This window comes from Mustelus asterias, chromosome 11 (genome assembly GCF_964213995.1).
Source record: "Mustelus asterias chromosome 11, sMusAst1.hap1.1, whole genome shotgun sequence".
Taxonomy (NCBI): domain Eukaryota; kingdom Metazoa; phylum Chordata; class Chondrichthyes; order Carcharhiniformes; family Triakidae; genus Mustelus; species Mustelus asterias.
The window spans coordinates 50,475,951-50,496,508 of NC_135811.1; the positions used below are offsets into that span (position 1 = coordinate 50,475,951).

Genomic DNA, 20,558 nt, shown 5'->3' on the forward strand with positions numbered 1-20,558 from the left:
GTGAAAATCCCCTAGTCGTCACACTCCGGCGCCTGTTGAGGTACAATGAGGGAGAATTTAGCGTGGCTAATACACCTAACCAGCACGTCTCTTGCTCTGTGGTAGGAAACCGGACCACCCGGAGGAAACCCACGCAGGCACGGGGAGAATGTGCAGACTCCACCAGACAGTGGCCCAAGCCAGGAATTGAACCCGGGTCCCTGCAGCTGTGAGGCAGCAGTGCTAACCACTGTGCCCCAGTGAAGTAGCAATTCACAAGACTAACTGAGCGGGTGGTGCTGGAGGAAAGGTTGGAGAGACTGTGGGTGAAGGGGCTCCATTCCAGACGGTGGGAAGAGCCAATCAAGCTGAGCAAGCAACATTACAACCTTAGTGGCATTCCAATTTGTATGTTGCATCCAAACACTTGGAAGTGAGTTTGAAAATGTGGTGAATAGTTGCCAGCTAGCAACATGCCCATTCCAGGCCAAGATTTTAATCCCAAGTCTGTAGTCAACTAAATCACCATTGCTAACCACATGGTTGTAATTACATCCCCAAACTGTGTTAACAAACTGTGTACAGTTCTTGCCTTCAAATTCAGCCCTGACAAACAGACTGAGAATCTCTTCCCCCCATCTTCTACAGAGGCCCTGAGATAAGGGGTTGCTTAACCTCAACACATTTCCTTGTGGTTTTGGGTTCACACTATCAACTTGCTCCTCATTTAGCTCAATGTTGGCAATTTGCCACTGAAAAGCTCTGAAGCTAGCAGGCAGGTAAAAAATCCACTTTAGTGCAATAGGGAGACTTCAGGAAGCGTAAAGGAGAACATGCCCTGTCTACGAAGTAGAAATGGTCGAGAACTTCAAGTTTTTAGGTGTCCAGATCACCAAACAACCTGTCCTGGTCCCGCCATGCCGACACTATAGTTAAGAAAGCTCACCAATGCCTCTACTTTCTCAGAAGGCTAAGGAAATTTGGCATGTCAGTTACGACTCTCACCAACTTTTACAGATGCACCATAGAAAGCATTCTTTCAGGTTGTATCACAGCTTGGTATGGCTCCTGCTCTGCCCAAGACCGCAAGGAACTACAAAAGGTCATGAATGTAGCCCAATCCATCACGCAAACCAGCCTCCCATCCACAGACTCTGTCTCCACTTCCCGCAGCATAATTAAGGATGCCACGCACTCCAGATATTCTCTCTTCCACCTTCTTCCTTCGGGAAAAAGATACAAAAGTCTGAGGTCACGTACCAACCGACTCAAAAACAGCTTGTTCCCTGCTGCTGCCAGACTTTTGAATGGACTTACCTCGCATCAAGCTGATCTTTCTCTACACCCTAGTTATGACTACATTCTGCACTCTCTCGTTTTCTTCTCTATGAACGGTATGTTTTGTCTGTATAGCGTGCAAGAAACAATACTTTTCATTGTATCATACATGTGACAATAATAAATCAAATCAAAAAATCAAAACCTCTTGAGAGGTTGGAGTTAAGACAGGTGGGTGGAGATCTGTAGGATTGTGCCTGAGGTGCTTGATGGAGACACTTGGGGGAGTTACTTTAGCCTAAGCCCAGCTTGTGGAAAGCTGTCAGATTGTGTTGGCTAGCTCTTTCACACCCCCTCCGGAATTGACATTCAGTAAAAAGAGTGAAGAGTGTAAATGGGGCCACTAATCCAATCTGGTCAGCTTCCCATCAGAAAAACATAAACGTAACCTCTGTCCATCAACATCAAGCACTCCCAAGTCAGGCACAATTCACCTCACAACAGTTTTACATCATCCTCTCCACCCAAACTTCTCTGCGCGAGGTGAAACATTCCATTTCCTTTTTTCAATCATCTTCAAGACCTTTCCAAAGCAGAAAATGGGAATGTGCTGCATCCCTCAGATCTCCTTGGAAACGATGGGCACAAGCTTTGCAGAAAAACAGGCTCCATTCATCAAGAGCGTTGGACTTGCTTTCTACTAAAAATTAAATGTTGATGCTTGAATGCTTATTTTGTCAGGACATAAGAATGGAGTTATATTATCTTCACAGTTATTGATAATAGGAACCGAGGTAATGACCTAATCCCCCATTTAAAAACCATGAACCTCCTTTGTATAGGCAGCACGGTGGCACAGTGGTTAGCACTGCTGCCTCACAGCGCCAGGGACCCGGGTTCGATTCCTGGCTTGGGTCACTGTCTGTGTGGAATCTGCGCGTTCTCCTCATGTCCGTGTGGGTTTCCTCCGGGTGCTCCAATTTCCTCCCACATTCTGAAAGACGTGCTGATTAGGTGCATTGGCCATGCTAAATTCTCCCTCAGTGTACCCAAACAGACGCCGGAGTGTGGCGACTAGGGGATTTTCACAGTAACTTCATTGCAGTGTTAATGTAAGCCTACTTTTGATATGAATGATTAAACTTAAACTTGTACTTTAATTAAAGCGCCTAACGCGAAATATTGGCTTAGCATCTTCTAAGAGGAGCAGTGTTTTGCGGGCTAGAATTCAGGATAATATGGGTGATCTGGACCCGCTACATTTGAAAACCTCAGCGACGGTTGTGTTACACAGCCAGCTTCCTTTGTGGGTAAAATTATAAATTGAACCTTTCAGGAAACACAGCCAGCAGAAAACGCTGGTGAGGAGCTGAATAAGACTCCCATTTGTGAAAGAAAATGACCAAAATGTGAAGGCATTTCCCTCTTTACAGCATCAGTTAGACTGCAGTAATTAACTTCACTAACCTTCGGTGTTGGCAGGACTTATGGGTCTGATTTTAAAACAGTTTGATACTGTGGTGTGCCAGGTGGGCGAAACAGTAAAGCAGTGTCTGAAAATCTCTCTCAAAAAGTAGTTAGTGCTGACGCTCTCGGCCGTCAGGGTAATCCAAACTGTGCAATACTGAATTGTTGCACTGTTCACATTGTGTGCTCAACAGATTCTGAAATCTCAATTTACTCAAGCCCTGTCCGGTGTTGTGCAAATCTGCTGCCGTTACACTTTAAAAGAACTCCTCATTATTTGGCATGGAAGAAAAAGACCTCACTCGAATTAGCAGTATGGCTAATGTGGACTCTCTATGGCCATGACTTAGCATTTTCCCTACAGAGCCTGATTCCTTACAGAAAGACACAACTCATGGGATTGTGTACACTCACGAAAGGGTTTGTCACTATTAACTTCACAGCTTTTCCTTCCGTCATGCCATACATGCATTTACAGTGCATAATTATCATTCTAAATAATATCACCACCATTATCCCCTAACAAGTCATAAGAACATGGAGGAGGAGTAGGCCATCTGGTCCCTTGAGCCTGCTCCATCATTCAATAAGATCATGGCTGATCTTTTTGTGGACTCAGCTCCACTTACCCGCCCGCTCACCATAACCGTTACATTCCTTTACTGTTCAAAAATTTATCTATCTTTGCCTTAAAAACATTGAATGAGGTAGCCTCAACTGCTTCACTGGGCAGGGAATTCCACATATTCACAACCCTTTGTGTGAAGAAGTTCCTTCTCAACTCAGTCCTAAATCTGCTTCCCCTTATTTTGAGGCCATGCCCCCTAATTCTAGTTTCATCTGCCAGTGGAAACAACTACCCTGCTTCTATCTTATCTATTCCCTTCAGAATCTTATATGTTTCTATACGACCTCCCCTCATTCTTCTGAATTTCAATGAGTATAGCCCCAGTCTACTCAGTCTCTCCTCATAAGCCAACCCTCTCAACTCCGGAATCAACCTAGTGAATCTCCTCTGCACCCCCTCCAGTGCTAGTATATCCTTTCTCAAGTAAGGAGACCAAAATTGTACACATTATCCCAGGTGTGGCCTCACTAGCACTTTATACAGCTGCAACATAACCTCGCTGTTTTTAAACTCCATCCCTCTAGCAATGAAGGACAAAATTCCATTTGCCTTCTTAATTACCTGCTGCACTTGCAAACCAACTCCTTGTGATTCTTGCACAAGGACACCAAGGTCCCTCTGCACAGCAGCATGCTGCAATTTTTTACTATTTAAATAATAGTCCATTTTGCTGTTATTCCTACCAAAATGGATGACCTCGCATTTACCAACATTGTGCTCCATCTGCCAGACCCTCGCCCACTCACTTAGATGATCTATATCCCTTTGCAGACTTTCAGTATCCTCTGCACACTTTGCTCTGCCACTCATCTTAGTGTCATCTGCGAATTTTGACTCACTACACTTGGGCCCCAACTCCAAATCATCTATATAAATCGTAAACAATTGTGGTCCCAACACTGATCCCTGAGGCGCACCACTAGTCACTGATCGCCAACCAGAAAAACACACATTTACCCCCACTCTTTGCTTTCTGTTAGTTAACCAACCCTCTATCCATGCTAATAAATTACCTATAACACCGTGCACCTTTATCTTATGCAGCAGTCTTTGGTGCGGCACCTTGTCAAATGCTTTCTGGAAATCCAGATACACCACATCCACAGGTTCCCCATTGTCCACTGCACATGTAATGTTCTCAAAGAATTCCACCAAATTAGTCAAACATGACCTGTCCTTCATGAACCCATGCTGCGTCTTTCCAATGGGACAATTTATATCCAGATGCCTCGTTATTTCTTCCTTGATGATAGATTCAAGCATTTTCCCGACTACAGAAGTTCAGCTAACCGGCCTATAGTTACCCGCCTTGTCTACCTCCTTTTTTAAACAGTGGCATCACATTTGCTGTTTTCCAATCTGTGGGAACCACCCCAGAGTCCAGTGAATTTTGGTAAATTACCACTAGTGCATTTGCTATTTCTCCCGCCATCTCTTTTGCATTCCGTCAGGACCAGGAGATTTGTCTACCTTTAGCCCCATTAACTTGCCCAGATAATGTCATCCTTGGCCCCCTCTTCTTCCTCATCTACATGCTGCCCATTGGTGATTTAATCCACAGGTACGAAGGTCAACTTCCACATGTTGGCAGATGCCAACCAGCTGCCCACAACCTTTTTATAGAATCATAGAATCCCTACAGAGCTGAAGGAGGCCAATGGGCCCATTGAATCTGCACCGACTCTCTGACAGAGTATCTTATCCAGGCCCTCTCTCCCACGCTATCCTGTAACCCCATACATTTCCCATGGCTAATTCATCTAAGCTACACATCTTGGGAAACTAAGGCTCAATTTAGCATGGCCAATCCACCTAACCTGCACATCTTTGGACCGTGGGAGGAAACTGGAAAAACTGGAAAAACTTACATAGATACGGGGAGAACATGCAAACTCCACACAGTTACCCAAGGCTAGAATTGAACCCGGGTCCCTGGACCTGTGAGGAAGCAGTGCTAACCACTGTGCCAGCGTGTCGCCTTTCCAGGCCTTGTATTAAACCAATGCCACCTGTCTATCTGTCTGATATCAAGTCATACATAGCTCAGTCAAAGTTTCTCCAGCTACCAGAAGACTATCATTTTCAGCCCCTGTCACAGACTTCACTCCTTTACAACTGACTGCACTGTTCTCTCCAGTCACTCAATTAGGCTGAGAGACTGATTAGCCCAGAGACGAATGTCAAAAACCTGTCTGTCACCCAGACCACCGATTGCCAGCTCCACACTATCAGCAGCAGCACTGGCTCTACAGACTTGCACGAAGATCTCTGCCTCTCCGATTTTCTCTTCACCAAATAAGCTCTGAGCAACACCCTCAATTCTCCCATTCCACAATGTAGCAAATATCCTTTCGCATCTCCCTGAAGCATTTTGAATGTTCCTCTACACTGAAGATCCTATATTAATGCAAGTTGCCTTTGTTGTTACAGTCCACCACAAATGTTACATTTTGAAGGGTGAAATATGCCATTTAGGAAGAAGAATGGGAGACAATATAAACTTAATGGTACAATATAACCAAAGGGATTCAGGATCAGAAGTATCTGGGACTTCACACAAACAAATCTCTGAAGGTGATAAAGTTGTTAAAAAGAATATGGGATCTTTAATTGAAGCGTACCAAAAGCAGGATGTTATAAACTTTTATACATCTCCAGTTAAGCCTTGGGTTTTGTCCAATTCTGTGGACCAAACTTTCGGAAGAATGTCAAGGCCTTGGTGATGATGTGGAGATGACTTATCAGAATGATTTCAGCTCAGAGGGACATGTGGAGACACTAGAGAAATTAGGATTGGTCTCTTTGGTGCAGCCTATGTTAAGGGTAAGTTTAACAGATGGTGTTCAAACTGATGAAGTGTTTTGATATGAATAAATAAGGAGAAACTGAGCAAGATTTTCCGATCTTGTCTGTGGCCACCACAGTGCCAGTGCGACTGAAGAATTTGGCGTACCAAATTTTTGTCAATCTTTTTCTCTTTACATATCTGTAGAAACTTTTACAGTCAATTTTTATGTTCCCCACTGGCTTACTTACATAATCTATTTTTCCCTTCTTAATCAATCCCTTGGTCCTCCTTTGCTGAATTTTAAACTGTTCCCACTCCTCAGGCCTATTGTTTTTTCTTGCCAATTTGTATGCTTCTTCCTTGAATCTGATACTATCTCTAATTTTCCTTGTAAGTCAATGTAATTCAATGAGAAATGAATGCATGAATTATCGTGGAATCTCTACTGTGCAGATAGAGGCCATCTGGCCCATAAATTCTGCACCGGCTCGCTGAAAGAACATCCCACCCAGGCCCTATCCCCATAATCCACCTAACCTAACCATCTTTGGATGATAGGACGAAATTGGAAGACCCAGAGGAAACCCACGCAGACATGGGGAGAATGCACAAACTCCACACAGACAGTGACCCAAGCTGGGAATCGAACCCGGCTCCCTGGTGCTATGAGGTAGCAGTGCTAAGCACTGTGCCACTGGTGGAGCAGGAGCAGGCCACTCGGCCCTTCCAGTATGCTCCACCATTCAATAAGATCATGGCTGATCCGATTGTAACCCCAACCCCACATTCCTGCCTACCCCCAATAATCTTTTACCCCCTTGCGTATCATGAATTTCTGCCTTAAAACTATTCAAAGATTCTGCTTCTCCTACCAATTGAGGAAGAGAGTTCCAGAGACTCATGACCATCTGAGAACAAAATTCTCCTCATCTCTGTTTCAAATGGGCGACATCTTATTTTTAAACTGTGACCCCTAGCTCTAGATTCCCCCACAAGAGAAAAATTCCTCTCCACATCCACTCAGTCAACACACCTCAGGGTCTTATATACTTGCAATCAAGTCATATCTTACTATTCTAAACTCCAGTGGATACAAGTTTAGCCTGTCCAACCTTTCATCATAAGACAACGCACCCGTCCAAGTATTAGTCCATCCTTCCTTAAATAAGGGGACCAATACTGTACACAATGTGGTCCCCCAGTGCCCTGTTTAACTTGAAGCATAACCTCCCTACTTTTGTGTTCAATTCCCCTCACAGTAAACAGTAACATTCTACTAGCTTCCCTAATTTACTTGGCTTTGGGATTGGATTTTTGCAGCCACTCTTTCAGTATAGTGTGAGGTTTGAACCTTTGAAATGAGAATGCGAAAACTCCCACTGACATTACTTAATATATTTCCCAACTTTTAAAGGGTATGAACAGATCATTCCTTTCACTTTTTCGACCAAACATGCTTTCATATTCAACGGTAGACAATAAAAGCGCAGCATTTGGTTAGGGACAATGTCGGAAGGACTTCCTTCCTTCACACGATACCTTGCACCAATGTGTCACAGTGGTTAGCACTGCTGCCTCACAGCGCCAGGGACCCGGGTTCAATTCCCGGCGTGGGCCACTGTGGGGAGTTTGCACGTTCTCCCCGTGTCTGTGTGGGTTTCCTCCGGGTGCTCCGGTTTCCCCCCACAGTCTGAAAGACGTGCTCATTAGGTGCATTGACCCGAACAGGCGCCGGAATGTGGTGACTCGGGGAATTTCACAGTAACTTCATTGCAGTGTTAATGTAAGCCTTACTTGTGACTAATAAATAAACTTTTAACTTCTAATTTTACCTTGCCCACCTCCAACCTTTAGAGGGACACCAGAGTAGGCCACTTAGTCCCTCAAACCTATTCCACAATTCAATGAGATCATGGCTTATCCATGACTTACTTTCATAAACTCATCTTTGCCCCATTTTCCTTAATAATTGTAGATTGCAAAAATCTACCCATCTCAGTTTTTAAAAATGGCAACTGATTTAACATCAGTTGCTGTTTGTGGAAAAGAGTTCCAAACGTCGACCACTCTTGCATGTGAGTGTTTCCTCATTTCATTCCTGAAAGATATAGTTCAAATCTTCAGCACACGTCCCCTTGACCTTGACTTCCCAACCAGTGGAAGCAGTCTCTATCCATCCTAACTGTTCCCAGTAATATCTTGAAAAGTTCAGTTAAATCACCCCTTAACCTTCTCAAGAGCAGAAAATACCTCAGTTCTTGTAATCGCTCCTCATAATTTGACCTATGGCGTTTAGGTATCACAGAATCTTTACAGTCCAGCGGGAGGTCATAAGCCCCATTGAGTCTGCCCTGGCTGACTGAAGGAGCTTTCTACCTTAGCTCACTCCTCTGCCTTATTCTGGGTAGTACGGTGGCACAGTGGTTAGCGCCAGGGACCCGGATTTGATTCCCAGCTTGGGTCTCTGTCTGTGCGGAGTTAGCATGTTCTTTGCATGTCTGTGTGGGTTCCCTCCGGGTGCTCCGGTTTCCTCCCACAGTCCGAAAGATGTGCTGGCTAGGTAGATTGGCCATGCTAAATTCTCCCTCAGTGTACCCGAACAGGCACCGGAGTGTGGCGACTAGGGGATTTTCACAGTAACTTCATTGCAGTGTTAATGTAAGCCTACTTACGACACTAATAAATAAAACATTTTTTAAAAAACCTAACCTTGCTCATTCTTTCTTTTCAGTTAATAATCCAATTCCCATTTGAATAACAGAACCTACCTCCACCACCTGCTTAGGAAATTTGTTCCAGAATCCAACCACGAACTAGATGAAAACATTTTTCCTCACATCTATTCTACTCCTTTTGCCCATTATCATTCTGGTAAACCTATGCTGCACTCCCTCCAAGACTGAGACATCTTTCCAAGGTGTGGTGCCTGGAATTGCTCACAGCATTACTAGGCTTTGTATAGCTGAAGTATGATTTTTATCCCATTGTGTTCTGATCCTCGAGGTTTAAAGGGTCACTTGAATCCTATTTACTTACACGGTGTGAAAACGGGACCCAGCATTTCATTAGCCTTTTTGATTATTTTCTGTACCGGTTCATAACATTTTAATGATCTGTGTGCACTTCCAAGACTCCTTGGGCATCCCAAAACCATTCACCATTTCGAAAGAACCATGTTCTATCCTTTTGAGGTCAAATGTAGATGGCCTCACATTTGCCCACATTGAACTCCATTTTTGCATAACCTTTAAAATAAATTTAAAACTTAGTACCCGAGAGATCTGAAGAAGAACATCTTATGAGATTCTTATAGCCTTCCAAAAATAGAACTTCAGTCTTTCCTCATATTCTTTCTTTAAGGCGTTTTGCTTATGGTGGCACAGTGGTTCGCACTGCTGCCTCACAGCGCCAGCGACCCAGGTTCGATTCCCGGTTTGGGTGACTCTCCGTGCGGAGTCTGCACGTTCTCCCCATGTCTGTGTGAGTTTCCTCCGGGTGCTCCGGTTTCCTCCCACAGTCTGAAAGACGTGCTGGTTAGGTACATTGGCCGTGCTAAATTCTCCCTCAGTGGACCCGAACAGTCGCCGGAGTGTGGTGACTAGGGGATTTTCACAGTAACTTCATTGCAGTGTTAATGTAAGCCTACTTGTGACACTAATAAATAAACTTTAAACTTTATGCTTGGCTGTTGATGCCTTAGCTCAAATTTATTAATGCAATTTTAAGTAAAAGCAAACCCAGGAACTAAAAATTGCTGGTGAAAGATCAAAGACCTGAAATATTGGCTGGAATTTTCCACCTCTTTCCGCTGACGTGAACTTCCAGTCCCACTTAATTTAAGGGATATTTGAATGGCTCACCACATCAATCTCTGGGGAACCCATTGTGGTGGAACCAAAAGATTCCAGCCATCTGATTCTCTCTCCACAGATGCTGCCCTAACCTGCTGAATAGTTTCAGAATTTTCTGCTTATATTTCACTGTGGCACAGTGGTTAGCGCTGCTGCCTCAAAGCTCCAGGAACAATGGTTCGATTCCCGGCTTGGGTCACTGTCTGTGTGGAGTTTGCACATTCTCCCCGTGTCTACGTGGGTTTCCTCTGGGTGCTCCGGTTTCCTCCCACAGTCCAAAGACGTGCGGGTTAGGTGGATTGGCCATGCTAAAATGACCCTTAGTGTCCTGGGATGCGTAGGTTAGAGGGATTAGTGGGGTAGATATATGAGGTTACCAGGATAGGGCCTGGGTGGGATTGTTGTCGGTGTAGACTTGATGGGCCGAATGGCCTCCTTCTGCACTGTAGGGATTCTATGATTTCCAGCATTTTCTGTTTTTCTTTCAGATTTCCAGAATTTTCTGTTTGTATTCCAGTTTCCCATCATCCACAGCTATTTCACTTTTTGACTAACAACTGCTAGCTGTTGTGACAAGAATGATTCCCAGGCTCTGAATTTGAAACCCTGTTGAAAATTCAAATTCAGAATCTAGAGGAGGAATCCCAGGGCAGTTTTATCTAGTATGGGTCTGCTTAGTTTACTGGATGACCCCCCAGAGTGAAATGAGAGTATGTAAAGAATCTAGTTTTATGTGGACGGTAGCTCTGGTCCAGGTCAGAATGTGATACTGTGCTGTTGGGATAGACTAAGGAATGTATATAATCACAAGTAAGCCCAATGAGTATAAAATAACTGAGAATATCAACATCAGATTAAATATTTATCTGCAAAGTTAACACTTTTCCTATAATACTTCAGTTTAAATTGGGAAGTGCACACACTGAGCTAATGCAATGTGTGAATAAATGTTTGGTGGAAACATTTTGAGTGAAAACTCTCTGTCCAATCCAAAATAATTGTGTAATCTTCATGAATGTTTCCTATTGCACATTACTGAGCTTTAGAAGTTCCTATTAAAGTGTAATTCCTTGAACAATTGTGAAAGAGCTTACTTCATATCTTTGTGAATCCTAACCTAACCTATCATTTAAGCAGTGTGTTTGTCCAGGAATCTGGCAGGTTAAAAATGTTATCTCTATTTTCAGCTGCTAATCTTAGGGTTATTGCATTCTAGGACACTGTCCCTTAACCGATTGCTGTGCTTTTACTATATGGCACTGAATCTGTAAGTATGCCTGGATCAAAACAGTAAAAATAATTCATCTGTCCAAACCCTTTAAAAGTTTATTTATTAGTGTCACAAGTAGGTTTACATTAACACTGCAATGAAGTCACTGTGAAAATCCCCTAGTCGCCACACTCTGGCGCCTGTTCGGGTACACCGAGGGAGAATTTAGCATGGCCAATCCATCTAACCAGCACGTTTTTCGGACTGTCGGAGGAAACCGGAGCACCCGGAGGAAACCCACGCAGACACGTGCAGACTCCGCACAGACAGTGACCCAAGCTGGGAATTGAACCCAGGCCCCTGGTGCTGTGAGGTAGCAGTGTTAACCAGTGTGCCACCGTGCTGCCCAACTCAGCTTTGATGGGAGAGGTTTCAGAGCAAGGTGGGGGGGTGTAAGGTTGTTGCTGCTACTGTCCTTAAGGCAGTCTCTATGACTGTTAGTTCAAATTCAGTATATTATACATTCAAGAGTTGAGTCACCTGACCCCTCACTGGTTTCAATCTGGAATTATCTTAACCACTGACTCTGAGAGCTCTTTAAATTCTATGTCTCCACAAAGCAGCTTAAGTCCTTCACAAGCGTAACACAGTAAATGCTGTAGATCAGTGTTCTTTGCTTAGAAAAAGGGTTCTTCTCAAAAAGTTCAATATATATGTCCAGCTGATGACATTATAAATTAATATTTGATATAACACATCTTCAGAACATAGTACTCTCTCTCGCTTCATAGGTCCAAACCTTAGTCCAGGAACGCAGAATCTAAATTGACACTCCAGTCCAGCGCTAAGGGAATAGTACATTGTTGGAAATGCTGTCTTTTTGGATAAAAAGTTAAACTGAAGTCACGTCTGCCAGACCAGATGGATGTAAAATATCTCATCGCACTATTCTAAGAAATGCAGGGGTAATCTGGTCAATCTTACCTCTCAATAAATGCCACTAAAAACATGCTGCACCTGGTCACGCTACAATAAAGATGATGCCTGACTTCTTGCAAGCTGTGCCCAGCATACCCACTGATTCTATCTTTTTACACACTCATTCATCTCGCTGGTGGTTATGAAAAGTTACTCTGTGCATATTACGGCACTATGTGACCAGCCAAACTTTGGATGGGTTTCTCCTTTTACTCAGCTCAAACAGCAATAGGTTTTGTCCCATTCATATGACTGTCTTTCAAATTATGCAACGTAACGGGAATTAAGTTTCATTGCACTTTTAGACAAGTCAATATCGTTAAGGTTTTTGATGCACTTAGTCTGCATCAGGTGGCACAGTGGTTAGCACTGTTACCTCACAGCGCCAGGGACCTGGGTTCAATACCAGCCTCGGGTCACTGTCTGCGCGGAGTCTGCACGTTCTCCCCGTGTCTGCGTGTTTCCTCTGGGTGCTCCAGTTTCCTCCCACAATCCGAAAGACGTGCTGGTTAGGTAGATTGGCCATGTTAAATTGTCCCTCAGCGTACCCGAACAGGTGCCGGAGTGTGGCAACTAGGGGACTTTCACAGTAACTTCAAAGCAATGTTAATGTAAGCTCACTTGCGGCACTAAGGACACTTCCATAAACTTAAATAAATTTTAAAACTCATAAAACTTCCCCTGAGCTTTAGTATAACTAGCTTTTATTTCCTAGCTCTCTTACACCCATTTACATAGAAACTAGAAGCAGGAGTAGGCCATTCAGCCCTTCGAGCCTGCTCCGCCATTCATTTTGATCATGGCTGATCATCAAATTCAATATCTTGATTCCCCATATCCTTTGATCCCTTCAGCTGCTAGTTCTGAATATAAAATAGCTGAGTTAATATTGCAGCAATTGACCTATGAACCTCCATTTTATATCGAACATGTTAATTATTGGCCAACGTTACGTGGCTGCACACATAGGATTAACAATTGTATTTCCCCCCCAGAGTGGAATTCTGAATGCATGTGTTATGTCACATCTAACAGATAATATCATTCCATTATAGAGGATTCTTCTACCAATAGGAACATAAGTGGTAAAATTCCAAATTCATTAAATCCTTGTGAATTGAATAAAAATGGTGATATCTTTTGACTCTTCTGCTCAATGGTTTTAAATGGGGCTGCTGTAAGGCACTGAGGTTGTGGTTGGTGTTCATATCTTTTCACAGCGGTATGGCTGCTATCTTGCAAATCTACACCAGATTTTGGCTAGAATTGGTAGATATACAAATACCAATATTCAAATCCGAGGGAGGTGGTCACTGAATATTTTCAAGGTATCAGTACATAGATTCTTGTTAGGCAAGGGGACCGAAGGTTGTTGGTGGTAGATGGAGAATGTGGAACTCAACACAAAGAGATCAGCCACGATCTTACTGAATGGCGGAGCAGGCCTGAGAGGCCCAAAGGACTTACTTCTGTTCTATTTTGTATGTTCATGTGATTCAGATGAATGGAGCAGTCTAGATATGATGAGGGAATGAAGGCAGAAACATTGGGTTAGAATGGGGATTAGATTAGGGACAGAAGGAGGATGAAGGGAAACCTTGGCGGTCCGCAATGGCACACTGTGTAATACAAATCTAATATTGATTAAATGGCCAGATTCGATCACTGTTGGAGCAATGGAACAAACGGATTAGATCACTGCCTTCAGGTAACCCCACAGGTCACTGCTCTAAGAGTTATGGAGATGATATTGAATCAAAAAGAGAAGCTGGAGTGTTCTGTGTTGGTAAACTGAACAGCTTTAATTAAACTCCAATAATTTCCACACACAAGCTTGGAGCTCCCTAAGCTTTGGCTGTTGCAAACATGCACCTAGGCTTTCTGAACATAGGGAAGTGTGTGTACCATAAGAACAGGAGGAGACCATTTTGCCCTTGAAGCCCATCCTCCCATTTCATTAGGTCGCTGTTTTTGAAAAATCCAACTGCCCCAGCCTTCTGTGGGAGGGAGTTCCACTTTTCCCTTTGAGTGGCACAGTGATTAGCACTGCTGCCTCACACTTTTGGCTTCGGGTCACTGTCTGTTGGGAGTCTGCACGTTCTCCTCTGTGTCTGCAGGGTTTCCTCTGGGTGCTCCGGTTTCCTCCCACAGTCCGTAAGATGTGCTGGTTAGTTGCATTGGCCGTGCTGAATTCTCCCTCAGCGTATCCGAACAGGTGCCAGAGTGTGGCGACTAGGGGGATTTTCACAATAACTTCATTGCAGCATTAAGGTAAGCCTACTTGTGATACTAATAAATAAACTTTTTTTAAAACTTTAAAATGTGGTGCAGATATGCCCAGGTAGGGAGTTCCATTGACCCAGCGACAATGATGAAGCACCGATATATTACCAAGTCAGGATGGCGTGTGACTGGTATATAGTTATTGTTATATATTTAAGTGGTTGCATGATTGCTTTAAGAGCCAGGCACATGGTATGATGGTGATATCATTGGGGTGTTTCACAGGCTCCTGTTTAGTTTCATGTTATGCTCTGTACAAGCAATAGCACCTACAATAAATTTGTTGTAGGTAGATTGAATCTACAATGTGCAAACCACATAGGACATTCCAGTGCTGTCCGCATGCACCTACAGTCCTTGTTCTTCTCGGTGACAGAGGTCCAAGGCTTGGTAGGTGATGTTAAAGAAGCCTTAGTGAGTTGCTGCATTGCGTCTTTGTTTAAGGCAGTGAATGAAGTACTGATTGTGCGGGCTGATGAATGATGTCAAGCTGTTGGTCTGTTCATTCATCCAAGCCAAGTGGAGAATATTTCCTCACACTCCTGTGCCCGATTGATGATGGATAGGTTTTGGGGAATCAGCTGGTGAGTCACAGAATACCCAATCTCTGAGCTGCTCTTATAGTCACAGTATTCACTTGACTGGTTCAGTTAAATTTCGGTCAATTGATAGTAGTGAGTTCAACCCTGATAATAAAATCCCATAGAATCTCTACAGTGCAGAAGGGGCCATTCGGCTCATCGGATCTGCACCACTTCTCCAAAACAGCATCTTATCCAGGCCCACCTCCGTGCCCTATCCCCATAACCCCACACATTTGCCGTGGCTAATCCATCTAACCTATACATCTTTGGATACTAAGGGGCAATTTAGCATGGTTAATCCACCTACCTGCACATCTTTAGACTGTGGGAGGAAACCGGAGCACCCAGAGTAAACTCATGCAGACACAGGAGAACGTGCAGACTCCGCACAGTCACCCAAGGCCTGAATCAAATCTGGGTCCCTGGTGCTGTGAGGCAGCAGTGCTAATGACTGTGCCACCTTGCCACCCAATCCGCATTTGTTATATACCTTCCAAGCCAATGTTGGAATGTATACTTGCATGCTGAAAAGATGAATGCCCAACACTGAATCCTTGCTGATGCAATTAGCAGAACAGCCCTGTCTTCCTTAAAAAGACCCAAGAGTGGCTTGTGGTCTGTTACAATGGTAAAGTGCCCTCCATACACATACTGGTGGAACTTCTTTACTCTATACATGAAAGCCAACCCTTCTTTTTCACTCTGTGAATACCCTTTCTCAGCCTCAGAGAGGGTTCTCAACATGTATCCAATAGGCCTCTCAGACCCTCGTCCATTTTGGGAGACAAAACTGCACCCGGTCATCCAGCAAGGTATCACAGGTCAAAACTAATTTCTTGGAAAGGTCAAAATGCACCAGCAGACAATAGGAATGTAATAATAGCTTGACCTTGTTAAAGGCTTCTCTTTGGGGCACCTTCCAGAACCACCATTGGTGTTTCTTCAGTAACATGCGTAAAGGAACCAATGGGGTTGACAAATTTAGAAAGAAAATCCCATAACAATTAACCATTCCCAGAATGATTTAAGTTCAGATGTGTTTCTGGATTGTTCTTTGAAATATGGCATAAGTTAATGAAATGCCGAAAGGCAGGTGTGTATACTGATACAATCCTTAATGGGTGTTTATGGTAACATAGCCTTGGGAAGAATCATCTAACTCCTACTGTTAATATGAGTGGCTCATATCTAATTTCGTGTACAACTGTCCTCCAGCCAGCTTTGCATACAAGTCTTCTATCTTTGGACTAGGGTACTTGTTTAGCTTGTCAGCCTGGTTCACTGTCAGTTTATAGTTTCCACAGATGTGGACGGTCTTATCTGGCTTTATCACAGGTACTACGGGTGCTGCCCATTCTGCCGATTGGACTGGTTGTATGATACCCACTTCTTCTAGCTTTCGCAACTATGTATCTATTTTTTCTAACAAAGCACAGTGCACCGGTCTAGCCCTGGAAAACCTTGGGTTGGACTCTGGGTCCCTTAATTTTTCCTAGTTTGTCAAGAAAGGCATCCTGCGACTTCTTAATTACTTACAGCTGGCCACCTTCTTTAATATGGATGATCTTCATCCAATTCAGTTTTATTTCTTGGAGCCAGTTGCGCCCATTAGATTTGGTCTTTGGCCAGATACAACTATTAATGGAAATTGGGCAGATGATAGCTCACGGGCACTACAGTAGTATCCACTATCTTAATGGCCTCCCCCGTGTAGGTTGTCAATCTTGCAGATGCGTTCTTTAACTCAGAGGCCTTCTCCCAAATATCTGTTTGTATGTTCCCCTATTACGGCAGCCGAAACTCCGTGTCGACTTCCATTTTTGATGGTCTGCCATTCGAATCCCATGCTGGAAAATCTGCCACGTTATGCATTGGTGCTGAGCTGCTCACTCTATTCCTGGGTAGGTTCTGCTTACTCTTGCATCTGTGTCTCAAATGGCACTTCCTGTGGCATACAAAACACTCTGCCTCTCCAGGGGAGTGATTACCCTCACACTGGTAACACTCATTTTTGTTCCTAGGTTGTTGATTCACTAATCTTCTGACTCTACCAGCTGCTATAGTTGCTTCCCATCTTAAGCTGCTGTCTTCACTTTTGGTGCCACTGCTCGCTGTGGTTTCCTGCTCTTAACTGGTGGACTGCACCGTTTTGTGCGCTCTCAAGTTCCTGGGTCCTTCGTCATGCTCTCTATCACTCGCGCCATTTCAATACTAATTTCTGTCTCCACCTGCAATTTTTTCTGGATGGCCTCATGATTAACTCCACAAACTAAGCAGTCTCTCAGCATATTGTCCAGTGTGGCCCCAAAACCATAGTGCTCTGCAATTTGTCTAAGCTTAGTAATGTAGGTTACAATGGTCTCCTCTGGGGCTCGCCACATGGAATTGAATTATAAGCACTGCAGAATCATTGAGGGCTTTGGGTGATAGTGCTCTTTTATGACTATTTCTGCAAATTAATCTGAATCGTTTGGAGACATGAGGCTGAAGATTAGATTATAGGCCTGGGTTCCACATGCGCTTAACAAGATTGCCTTCTTCGTCCCCTCCTCCTCATTCCATTTATCTGGAAATAATATCCTAAATGATAAGTATACTGAACCCAGTCTTAAACAGGGGCATCAAAGGGAACCAATCCACCAAATAAAGGCATCTCCACACCTGATTTCTCCTTTGAAACTTGACTTTGAACTCGACAGGGTTCTGTACTCACAATCTTGGGACTTGCTGCATTTTTCCTCGTCGCCAATGTAATAACTTAGCTCGACCAGTGAGGTACAAACAACGAATGCTTATTTACACAACATGCTATTGACAGAGTAGTGCAGCTTCGATGCTGCCACTCTGTCTCTTGGATCGAACTGAGGCAAAAGCCTGTGCTCTACTAGGACAATCCCCCCTCCTCCTCCTCTCCCCCCCCCCTCCCAGTGCCCAATAGGACTTCTGGGTCATGTGACCCCGTCGATAAATTGCCCCTTAAAGGTGCCAGATACCACAATTGTCCACCACCATTTGCTACTGGATGTGACAGGACTGTAGATTTAATTTTATCTCTTGGTTGTAGGATTCCTTAGCTCTGTCTATAACATAATGTATTTGCTGTTTAGCATGCATGTCAGTCCTATGTTGCAGATTCACCACGCTGCCTCCTCATTTTCAGCTGCTTCGGATTGAACTTAGGTTGGTCACCTGGCTTGACAGTACATAATAGTAGTCCAGGACTAGGCTACAGATTGTGGTGGAATACAATTCTCTTGCTGATTCCCACAGCGCATCATGAATACCCAGTTTTAATCCTCTTTAGCCTGGCATTGTTTTGGTGAATCAACACTGTACCTCCCTCTAGGGCCTTCTTGAAGTGTTGTACCCAGACTGAATGTAGCACGGATGTAAATTGGGTCCTTAGGAGAAGAGATGTGAACTCAACTGGGTAATTGGGAAATCTATTAAAATAGATTTTTCAGTTGTTTTGCTCAGGAACATTTGAGTAAGGTGATGATTGGCTTCTCTTAATATCAGACACTCAACTGACGCACAAGAACACTAACCTACTCTAAGATTGCAGCATTCCAAGCCCAGTTTTGGTTGCATTACAGCAACATGTGAAAAATAAAATTGGAGGATCAATGAAAAAATGGAATTTCTGTAGTTTATCCACATTTTCAAACAGCTGTTTCAACGTAAAAGTACCACAGCAAAAAGAGACTGAGTTCTTTGCTGATTCAGCACTGAGCTCGATGAGAATGTTAACCACACTAAGATGATATCTTTAGCTTATGAAGAAATGCTTTATGATCAGATGGGATGTTCTCTTCAACAATGTTATAGCCTCACAGTGGCTGCAGCAAAAATGTATTATCCACACCCCAATCTAGGAAAACTGGAATGGAAACTTTGCGCGCACACATTTCAACTACGGCCTGATGAAATGCAGCCATGAAGCTAACACAGAACTGGTGATTTGAATCGTACATTATAAATGGGAAAACTTTTTTAAAATAACAAATGCTTTTCACCAGACAGAAGACCTGTCTGATTCACCGCAATGTTCCACTGCCCATACTGACCTACTGTGACAGCCAGTCCTGCCACACATAAAAAGCAACAGGGGCTAGTATTTTTCCGCGGAAAGGTACTTCATTCTTCCCCCCACCCCCCGCCCTTGGTTGAGTGCCCTGTCAGGAGGTAGCCAAGTCATCGGCCAATCTCTATTTGGTATCCATGGGAGGAAATACCGAACGAACCAGCATCACTGGGGAATAGGCCTGATTTCATACTGAGTTGTGAAAGGTTTACATTCATGAATGAACCACTGTTCCTAATGCACAATCAATGTTTGTTGCAGACAGCACAGGCATACAAATGACATCCTACAGCGTGCAGACAAGTACATACTGTATTTAGAAAGTGTCAAAAAAAGCAGCTTTGTATTAATTATGCCAACCTATAGGTTCGAGACACCAACCTAATCTTGATAAAATACCAACCTATTCAGATCATTGGCTGTGCTGAAAAATTCAGTGCAACTTTTTAAAGCAAGTTGCAATGAAAATGAGTGCTTTTCCCTCGTGTGTACATTCAAATTCTGTTATTCTTAAATATATATTCACATTTACACTATCAAACACATACTTCAATTCTGCTGTGGATACAGAATGTCTTCACATTAAAACAGCATACTAACACTGTGCTACATATTAAACACAATTATATTCATACTAACATTTCTAACTGCGCTCAGATATATCCTCCCAAAGCTGCTTTCCTGTGTTTCCTCTTGGTATACATAACCAGGACCAACGCTGCTGCATTGAGAAGGAAGACCAGTGAGTACTGTGCGCTTTATCCATGACATGTGTGGGGCAGGCACTCAGTCAAACAATGCTGCACGGCTAATAACTTCACGCGAGTGATCTTAAAGCCTCTGCTTTCCCCAAAACTATTGTTTAACCAAACGCAGTGCCTCTTTAGGCAGCTGAGTGTTGGACGAGGACCCTCTCTGCCTCTGCTCTCCACCTCCCCCGTACGCAGTGGATGACACCCGGACCCCGAATTGCGAGTTTAGCCTAAAACTGCTGAAGATTCCCCTTCCCAAATGCCTTACCGTGCAGAGTTTCTTGTTCCCTGACATCTTGAGTTGTGGAAGCGGGATTAGGAAGCTTTAGATTATTTTTTTCCCCCCTCCTTTTCTCTGGCTTGTCTTGATGGAAGAGGCTGGGCGGAGATGGAGGCGAGATTGCTTTTTAAATCATCCCAGACACGTAGCAGTCCCCCCCCCCCCTCTCTGCAGCCCCACAGCCACCGATCTGCATATTAACACCAGCCACGTCATTGCCGGCTGTACGAAACACAGGAAACCAGTTTACTCATCTACTTGGAAAAGTAAAAAGCTGCTTCGAAAAGACATGTCTGCAGAGAGCTGAGCGCTGGGGCAACTTGCTGGCTGGGGTCGAAAATCTGAACAGGAGCCTGATTTTAAAAATTCACACCTCTATCTGATCCCCCAAAACAA

At 43.8% G+C, this 20,558-nt stretch overlaps 1 protein-coding gene across 1 annotated transcript in view; it reads right to left on the reverse strand.

Annotated features, from left to right (window-relative positions):
* The window catches only part of papss2b (3'-phosphoadenosine 5'-phosphosulfate synthase 2b), a 70,883-nt gene extending 50,560 nt beyond the window's left edge, over window positions 1-20,323 (reverse strand). Inside the window, exon 1 of the mRNA XM_078223583.1 lies at window positions 20,151-20,323. Coding sequence (XP_078079709.1) covers window positions 20,151-20,177 — 27 coding nt within the window. The 5' untranslated portion in view covers window positions 20,178-20,323. The remainder of the gene's footprint in view (window positions 1-20,150) is intronic.
* Window positions 20,324-20,558: the final 235 nt, after the last annotated feature.